This window comes from Podarcis pityusensis, assembly GCF_964106645.2.
Source record: "Podarcis pityusensis genome assembly, chromosome: 2".
Classification (NCBI taxonomy): Eukaryota; Metazoa; Chordata; class Lepidosauria; order Squamata; family Lacertidae; genus Podarcis; species Podarcis pityusensis.
The window spans coordinates 93,302,756-93,312,910 of record NC_138029.1 but is presented as its reverse complement, the minus strand read 5'-3'; the positions used below and the strand labels follow the sequence as shown (position 1 = coordinate 93,312,910).

Sequence of the window (10,155 nt, the reverse complement as noted above, 5' to 3'; positions counted from 1 at the left end):
CAGCCAAACTCTTTCTATTGATCCTATTTAGAAGCTATGTGACAGTATAGCAAATTTTAAAATCCAATTATCCATTACCCTGCACAGAAAGACATAAACCTGCATTTCTTATATGTGTTTGACACACACACACACACACACACACACACACACATCTGCATTTGATGCAAAGACTAGACCTGCTGTCCTGGGATTCTTGGGAGGAAGGGTGGGATACAAATCTAATAAAATAAAACAAATAACAGACCACTGGTTTGTTTGTTTTTTTGCCAACAGAGGCTTATTTCAAAATAGTACACACATTATCACAATATATCATGTGAGATCTTGATTAGAAGGGCCATCCAGTGCCTAATCCTGCAGCACATAATCACATGTGATCACAGCTGGATCACTCATAGTCTATAGCCAGTAACCCCCAATGGGATTTATAGCTTAATAAACAGATTCAACCTTTCTGTATGAGCTGTAGCCCAAAATGTTTACTTAATGACAGTGATTAATGATAATGACCTGATGCACTTTGTAAGGCAAATCCATAACTGGATTTGGTTTGCCCGTGGCCACCCTATTAATTTGTGGCAGAAGACAAAAACTTACCGAATAAGGCAGAGGGTTCTGCTTTCAGTTTTTCGTGTTTGACTATCTGAGCAGCACTACATTTAGAAAAGCCAAACATTTCCTTATGTGACTGATTAAATTGATACAGTCAGCAGTTGTTGGGACGCATGACATCAAGATGACTTTTCCCATTAAACGAGATCAGTCATAAACACTGACTACTCATTTTCCTTCTGCATTAAAACTCGGCTCACGGGTCAACAACTGCCTTTGAATTAAGATGACCTGGAACAGAGAGGTAATGACATATGTCTAGGAGAATCTTATTTAATTGACTGAAAACTTAAGAAAGAGGAAGGGTGGACCATACAGCTGTGCCCTGGGATTTCAAAAATTGCCAGTCAGTGTAGAGATTCAATTAATTTGATATAGCAAGGATGGGCTAAAAGTGACATGCCAGAATATACAACACAACCATCAGCTACAAGACACACGTCAGTGTAATTTCATATCTCCTCTCAGCTACTGTTGATGCTGAGAATCCTCTTTCCCTCCGGAAGCTTCTCTCAAACTCATCACAGTCCCAGTTTTCTTCACTCCCTCTGCCCCTGGTCATCTACTGCTTAATCTATTTCCCTTTCCCCATTCCACAATTCCCGAAGCTCGGCCTGTAACCATAAGGTTACTGCTGCTTTCCTTCTTCTAGCTTTAATATTTCTGTACCCAGAACCTCAATAGGCAAGTTCTGTGTATTATGGTCATTTCCTTTCCTGACCAGCAAAATCTGGCTTCCCCTCAACACTATCACTGTTGCTGTGCTCTCCTTTGGACGCTTCTGCTTCTCCAACACACCCTGCCCTGGATTAGTGCTGCTGCTGCAGTGATATCACTTGCATCACCCTGCCACTTCAAGCCCCGGGCACTTCTCTTTCCATCTCTGTGTTGCTGTGGTATGTTGTCATTGTGCCTGGAACGGCCTCCCGCAGTGCCTCCAAGAAACCACCTCCCCTATTTCCCTTAAGTGCCTCCTCCATGACAAACTGGGGGGCAGCTGCAGGACTGTAAGACCACAGGGCCTCCATGAATTGGTGGGCAGAAGAGAGACTGTAAACCAGCCCGCCACAATTGGGCAGGTGCTTTACCCTCACATTGAAACAAACAGGACGGGCTACCTAATCATATTCATGCACTGCAGAGGGCTTGAAGTAGATCACCCTTGGGATCCCTTCCAACTCTATGATTCTATGCTTACTCTGAACAAAGTCGCAATAAATAAGTTCAATAGGCCCTTAAAAATGTGTAACCTTCGTCTAGATCGTGTTTGTGTTTTGCTCTTTTTTGCAAGCTATAATTTTAAAATCCTGGCACAAACCGCATATTATAATGTTAAGCTTGGGACTGGCAAGGTATAAGGTGGGAAAACACAAGGCAATACAAGTGCAAGGTTTGTGTGGTGCTCCTTACAGGTAGATCACTTTGATTGCTTCATAAAGGCAGGTCACTTTGAACTGTTAAACTTGCGGAGACATCTTTGGACAGCAAGGAAAAGTGTTGTGTTAGTATGCCTGCTTTCTATCATAACACTTTGTCAGTTTCTCTGTTTATAGGTTCTTTTATTTTCACACCCAAACACTGTTTATTGACAGGCAAAAGACAAAGAACAAATCTGCATATAAGATCTCTAAGTAAGCTTATGCCATTTGACCTCGAACATTTATTGCTGGGCGTATGAAATCTTTTGTACAGTTGTCGTGCTGAAACAAAAGCGGCTTTGAAGAGTATTCTACTATAAGTAATAGGAGGAAAGGGAGGTTGGGAGTTTATGAGCTCAGGAGGGGATAATTCAGGTTGGCACTTTCAGAATTCAGAGAAAGCTTCTTGGCTTATTTCAGATAATCTCCTGCAGATTTAGTCTCAGTTACCTTACCTATGTCTAAACCCTAGAAATGGATAGACAATCCAGAAGTAAGGTTTAGTCTCTGCACTGCTTCGTTATACTGTGCTTTCTGACCCTGAGATAACAGATGACTTTTCACATGCTTAAAAAAAAAGAAAAGAAAAAAGACTACACTATCTTCAGTAGACTCTAAAATGGGCCATATTACTCATCTGTAAAGAAAACTGCAATGCCGCTGTTAATTTAATCAAATCTGCTAATTAATGTGTGACATTGATTTCACCCCAAAATAAAACCTGGAACATGTGATCTGAAAGTAGGAAATGTAAGCTTCCTATGGAGGATAGGTTACAGATGAGAATCTTAAAGTGTGTTTTAAAACAGGACCTTTCAAAGCACCCAAATGAAAAGATAAACACAGTAAGATTAATTTTTAATTAGAATAAATAAAATTGGGGTCATAGCTGTGACTTAGGTGTTGTTGTTTTTTTAAGAATTATGCTGTGTGGTTCATTGGAATTAGCCAAATGATGGAGATGGAGGAGCATGCATTTCCTATTACAACGCTGTGCAAGAAGTGTTTCATATCAATTACTGGTTGCTAAGAATGTAGGATTTATTGCTTTATCATTAGCTTCTCTTATATTCACGAGTCTTTTTCACAATCCATTTAAAAACTTCTCCCAAAACTTTCATATTTAAGATGAGAAGAATGCAAAGAATGCTTGTCTTGTCTCTGTACTCAATTCTTCACCATAAGGCAAGGAGGGGAAACCTGTGGCACCTCAGATGATATTTGAACTACAGAGCCCATCATCCCTGACCATGCTGGCTGGGACTGATGTGATTTGGAGTTCTACATAATCTTGAGGGTCATAGGTTCTCCTCTTTTTTTCCTTTGAAGGTGAGTAGTCCAGCTCTAGCAAAAGTTAGCTTCATAAAAATTATTGGAGATCCCACAATCTTAAATTTAGCTTTGTGGCTGAGGTGGCTTACATTCCTACCTGCAATAACTTTCCAGGCCAGAAAGCGTGCTATTTTAAAAAAGAAAAGAAGGGAAATTAAGCATTTAGCTAAGATTTTCTCTTGGTTTCCTCTTAGGTTAAAACACATCTCAACACCCAAGATTGGGTGTGAACTACTGTAGGGTCAGCTGAGGGCTCTGTTTAATTACATAGATCCTGCAGAATATAGTTCACTATCCTATAAAAACAGCTAGCATCCTTGATTTTGGAGGCCTAAAAAGTACACTATCATCAGGCTCAGCAACTGAGAGTCTCCGCATTAGAAAACCAATCGCTCGGCTGTCATCCTGGCATTGTAGTGGTGACAGGAGCCAGAATCCTAATTGGTTGTAAGACCATGTTTTAAAAAATAAAGTACAGGTGTCCTGGGATCTTCGAGAGGTGGTAGGTACATATACACAACCCACCAATAGCTTCTTCCCTCAATAGTACACTCCTCTTATTCCAATCAAGGGGCGCAGGTGGTGCTGTGGGTTAAACCACAGAGCCTAGGACTTGCCGATCAGAAGGTTGGCAGTTTGAATCCCCACGACGGGATGAGCTCCCGTTGCTTGGTCCCTGCTCCTGCCAACCTAGCAGTTTGAAAGCACATCCAAGTGCAAGTAGATAAACAGGGGGAGGGAAAAGGTGCTTCTGTGCGCTGCTCTGGTTCACCAGAAGCGGCTTAGTCATGCTGGCCACATGACCCGGAAGCTGTACGCCGGCTCCCTTGGCCAATAAAGCGAGATGAGCGCCGCAACCCCAGAGTCGGCCACTACTGGACCTAATTGTCAGGGGTCTCTTTACCTTTACCTTATTCCAATCACCATAGCTCTAAATCAACCTGCCAAAATAATAATCTTCTTCATCATCATCTCCTTCTTCTGGGGATGCGGTTGAGGACTCAGAGGCGGAAAGGAATGCAGTGCCATCCCCAGAAGCCCATCCACCAGACGAGTCTGTGGGGCTGGCTTAGATTTGTCAGCAGTAGGGAACCTCCAACCCACAGGCCTAATTAGCCGGCCAGGCTTTTCCAGTTAGCCTAGAAGCCCATTTTGGCCAAGCTACACGTACCTGCTCTACATCAGGTACGAGGAAAGTGCAGGCATGCCTGGGCCATAAGAGCTGCAGACACCGCTGATCAGCTGGAGGCACCTGCAAAGCCCAGAACTTGCATAGCTCCATGTGCTATGCAAACTCTGACAATCAGAGGGTTTTTTAGGGGGAGGGAGGCCTTCAAACTACTGCACAGGCAAAACTGAGTTGCCTGACATCCTTGTGACATCAGGTGACTGACATCAGGTGGCCATAAATAGTTGTCAAACTGGGGCAGGGAGATAAGGATCTGGCTCACCCACCAGATCCAGTTCCTCACCCCTGAGAGTGAGATGGGCCTTGTTTGCGATTCAGCATCATTCTCCTTATATCCTTAACACAGTTGCACTTGCAGAGGCCCCAGTAGAAGCTCAATTTAAAGAAGCACTTGTGCCAGCAGTTGTGTGGGTTGGCCGCTGGAGTAAAAGGAAGATTGTAAAGTTCCTTGCTGTCTTAACTATGCAAAAGTGGGACAGCTAAATTGCCGTCAAGCTAAAATTAGGAGACAACTGATATTTTATCTCAGCTTAGATAAATGGGAATTCAAATTAACAGTTCATTGTTTTATCTCCCCCACCCCACCCCCCCACATTTGTCCACCCAGAAGTGCTTCTTTTCAGATGTGCATCACGAGATGCAATTCTCTCTGTGTGTCACTAATTCTCAGGTGTACAAAATAAGAGACTATTGCACAGCAGCAGATTGACAACTGCCTTTTAGCATTACCTTGTGGCACATATAGGATCCTCCTTTCTTCACTCGGTCAGTCCCGGTCGGGGGTCCTTTCTGTGGATGGAAAAATACCAATGACTGATCATCTGTACAAAACTAGGAGCAAACACCACCCAACAGAGAGGTAGAAAGGAATTAATAGATGTTCTAATCTTTGTGTAAGCAAACTACAGCTGCTTGGCAGGCGGGAGGGGGAGGGGGGTTTGAAAAAGCTTGAAAATAATTACATTGCTCAGGACTAGAAGACAGTCCGGCGTAATTGCTCCAGCCAAAGCGCAGCAGTGACTGCATCAGTGTCTAATTGCTGCTTTCTTCTGTCAAGTCTGCAGCAAGCATGTTATTTTGGTTTCCCTGGGTAAGTTTATAACATGCTGCTCAGAGCTCAGTGACACTAAAGAAATTGTGATGATGGATTGAAAATGTATTAACAATTAGTAGAATTCTGTCCAACTTGCTGTGCTCCTATGGCATATAGCTTTAAGATTTGTGCCAATTTAAGAGATGCATCACTGTGATACATTCACCTATTTGGTGGTAGTCCATATTCCCATAATGTGTGCCGCTATCAGCATATCGCTCGGGACCTGAGAAGCATATAGATCTCGCCCCGCTCCCTCTTTTAGACGGGTAAAAACGACGCGTGTTAACTATCACATGATTAAACAGATATTGTACAGCTAGAAAATGGTAGAAAACTAAAATGAACCATGCTCCTGCGAGGAAAGGTTATCATATCTGGGGCTTTTAAGTTTGGACAAAAGGTGAGTAACAGGGGGCACAGCAGAGGTTTATAAAATTATGGTGCAGAGAAAGTGAATTCTCCTTTTTTTGTATCGCTAGAAGTCGGGTCATCCAATGAAGCAGAGTGTTGGAAGATTCAGAACAGACATCTTCACACAGCACATACTTAAAACTATGGATTTCGCTCCCCCAAGGTCATCCAATGGCTACCAAGCGATGGCTACCAAGTTAGATGGCTTTGAAAGAATATGAGACAAATTCAAAGAGTTGAGGTATGGCTATGCCATACCTCAACTGACATAGGCAGTATACCTCTGAATACTAGTTTCTGGCAATTGCAAGTGAGGAGAGCATTGCTGCACTGAGGTCCCCCTTTCCCATAGGCCTGGTTGCCCACTATGCTGGACTCGATGGGTCTTTGGCCTGATCCAGCAGGTCTCATCCTATGCTCTTAAACAACATGGCTCTGGGGAAATTTTGTTTGCTTTTGAAAGTACTTGCTTTCTGAGATATCACAAATGGTTGGAGCCCTGGAAAGCCAGTATTCTACTACCAACACAACCTTGCTCGCCAAGGCACCAAATAAAAGGCCTGGAAAGAGATTATTCAGGAACAATTGCATAGCTGCTAATCAACCCAATTTTGAATTGACAAAACACGTCATTCCTCAAAGAGTATAGCTGGGTAAGAATCATTCCCTTGCGATTTGCCAGGTGCATGTACTTTAGCATTTTGTGATTTAATAAAGATTACAGGTCAGGCAGTAGATAACAAAACCCTGTGTGGAGTTTAATTAATTAAGAATTAAGGTTTAAAAGGACTCATTCACCTCAAAAACATACTGGGCAGAAACTGTAATAACCAACTAATTCTGGAATTAATCTTGAGCTACCTTAATTCTGTCATTTGCGCTATGACTAGGCTATGTGCTCTATTCCATTTTTTAAAAAATGACATTCTGTACCAAGGTAACCCAAATGATGCTCCAAGAATAGCTGAGCTTTACAACCTGTATAAACAAGGCAAATTAAAGGAACTGGTAAAATTATGTTGTTTTTTGGTTTGGGGTTGTTGTTGTTTTAAAAAAGAAAATCACTGCTATCATGAAGATTGATTCAGTCGAAACTGCAGGATATAAACCTTTTAGTAAATATATCTGATCATATATTTTTTGGTTTATTTGGCTTCTTCTAGTCAACATAGAAGTGGGAAGAGGTACACAAAGGACTAAATCCTTAAGCAGTGGAAATCTGACAAAACAACAACTGGCCCTTTCCCACTTTGGCTCCTGGGACCCTCAGAAAGCTCTGCAGCCCTGGGGAACAGCAGCTTCCCAGCAGCTGCCAAAAGGTGATGTCTAAAGGAAATTACTAATGCCGGGAACCTACAGCTTTGTGTAAAAAGAGTGCTTTAGAGCTGAGGGGGAAATGGTGTGCTGAAAAAAGTACCAAAGAGGGCCAACAAAAATGACCAATGGGCTGCAAGAACTCCTCTGTGAGGAAAGATTAAAACATTTGGGAGTTTTTAGATTTTAAAAGCTGGGGAGTAAGGTGAGGACAGGATAGAGGGTGAATAAAATTATGCATGGTGTAGAGAAAACAGACAGAAGTTTCCTCCCTCTCCCATAATTCTGGAACCCAGGAGCCATCAATGTGAAGCTGAAGGGTGTAAGATTCAGGATACTATAGAATTTTCTACCACAAGATGTATCTTACACAGCTTTTAAAGGGGATGGTGGGGGGAAAAAGCATTGAAGGTAAGGCTGTTCAGGGGTAGCAGCCATGATGTTTGTGTACTACTTCCAGTATCGGATTTATTTGGAGATTTTTGCATAGCAGGGGTAATAAATACCGAGCGTATATCCCCGTAGAAATGGCAGCATAACAAGGCATGAGAGACAGTTTCTACCTCTATCAAGTCGCAGGGGCAGACTTGTTCTGCGTATGGTTTACCCTCAAATCTGCCCTTCAATAAGGCAGATGGCAGCACGTTGAATCTTGCAAGGGTGAATGAGCTGTGCTATCATAATCATTAAGGCCTTAAATGATAATTTTAGGTTATATGTTAACGACTAAGTTTTAAATATATATATATATATACTGTTGCTTTATCTGTATTGTCCCTGTTATACCTAAATGCAAATTCAAATGTACCCCTATTGTGTTTTATGACTTCCTTGATATTGTATGTGGGCTGGAACTGGTCTGTGACCGGAATAATAAATTCATTCATACGTCCAGTATCAAAGGTGGCATGCCTCTAAACACCAGTTCTGGGGAGCACAAGGGCAGAGAGTGCTGTCATGCTTCAGGACTTCCCAAAGGCACCTGGTGGGCCACTGTGAGAACACATGGAATTCTAACACATGGAACACATGGGCCTTTGGCCTGATCTACATAGCAGGGTCCCTTGGGAACAATTTGCAAAATGGTGAAATGGGGATAGGGTTTAAGATGCTGGCAAGGCAATGACTGTAACAGAACCATACTCTACAGTGCAGGCTAAGGTGTTGGGAATGGCAAGGAGGGAGAAGTAAAAGAAAGCTTTCTAATATTACAAACTTTGGGAAACTTATGGCTGAAAACGATCAGTATGATGTTATTTCATAATGTCATTGGAATTATTAGTAATTAGAATTGTTAGTACTATTATGTGTTCTAAATGCATCCAAGGTCTGAGGACTAAAAGAATCTCAAGAAAAGCTTGTAAGGAAAAAAATTGAGAAGAGGGATCTATGCAATAATAACTACATACTTCTCTCTTTTCATTTTTTACTTATAGGCATTTAAAATGCAGAAAAAATAAGGCAGAAAAAAATATATGCACCCCTTTGTTTCTAGTATTATTTGGGAAATCCATACAGGTCCTTTAGCTACATGCAAGTAGCTGGAGCATCAAGTTGGCTTTTTAAAATAAAAGCTTAACAAAAAGTAAAATAAAGTCTTGAGTCAGAAAGAACATCAATGCTTGTCTTGCTTCTGTTTTTGTTTGTTGATGCTGCTGAATCACTGCATCCATGAAGTCCTTGATTTCAGAACTGCAGGGAATGAGCATGATTCATGCTGCGGTTCCACCAAGACTGAGCTGGAGTCCTAAGAGTCAGAGGAGGGGACAGAGAGATACTGGGACAATGGTTTCATCATGAATAGGTGCTCCTGGTTTGGTATGCACACCTGGGGCTGGCCTTGAGGACAATTCCATCTTCCCACTCTGAATCCTTGGGCTGAATCGCCTGCAAAATGCCAGGATCACGACACTATTCTTGCTTCAAAGGGTACTGCCCACACACTTTCAAGCCTACCTTCAGTCAAATGCTCTATATACCAGAATTAATACACCGATGTGTGTTTTATATAAGAAGAACCTGCTGGATCAGACCAGTAGCCTATCTAGCCCAGCATCCCATTCTCACAGGGGCCAATCAGATGCCTACAGGAAGTCCACAAGCAGGACCTGAGCAAAACATTCCCCACTTCTGTGGTTTCCACGAACTGGTATTCAGAAGCATAATGCCTCTGTCAGTGGACATTTGGATCCCATCTTTCCTTCCTTCTGACTGGCCCAAAGTCACTCAGAAAGCTTGATGGCTGACTGAGAATTCAAACCTGGGTCTCCTTTGTTTTCGTTTGGCACTGTAAGCAGAAACCAAAGCAAATTGTGTAACTCTGCCTGCTACCACATCCCAATCTTTTTCTCCCCTGTACCCACTCAGAAGAACGGCAGTTTGTTTGTTTGTTTGTTTGTTTGTTTGTTTGTTTGTTTCCCTGGATATGCGGAGGGTTGGGAGATAGTCTCATTGTTCCCTACAAAAGAGTTAGTTTAGGATTGTATCCAACATACAGTGGTATCTCGGGTTAAATACTTAATTCGTTCTGGAGGTCTGTTCTTAACCTGAAACTGTTCTTAACCTGAAGCACCACTTTAGCTAATGGGGCCTCCTGCTGCTGCTGCACCGCTGGAGCACGATTTCTGTTCTCATCCTGAAGCAAAGTTCTTAACCCAAGGTACTATTTCTGGGTTAGCGGAGTCTGTAACCTGAAGCGTATGTAACCCGAGGTACCACTGTACTCAGAGTAGACCCAATGAAATTAATGGACCTAAGGTAGCCATGTCCTTTAATTCCAA

The 10,155-nt window shown here is 42.3% G+C and overlaps 1 protein-coding gene across 3 annotated transcripts in view; it reads right to left on the bottom strand.

The window, feature by feature from the left end:
* The window catches only part of SUMF1 (sulfatase modifying factor 1), an 87,231-nt gene that overhangs the window by 14,275 nt on the left and 62,801 nt on the right, over positions 1-10,155 (bottom strand). For 2 of the 3 annotated variants that reach the window (XM_080995858.1, XM_080995857.1), the window contains exon 8: positions 5,284-5,343. In XM_080995858.1, coding sequence (XP_080851984.1) covers positions 5,284-5,343 — 60 coding nt within the window. Of the gene's footprint in view, positions 1-5,283; positions 5,344-8,906; positions 9,663-10,155 lie in introns of those variants that run through there. The other variant, XM_080995859.1, reaches the window with a different exon arrangement.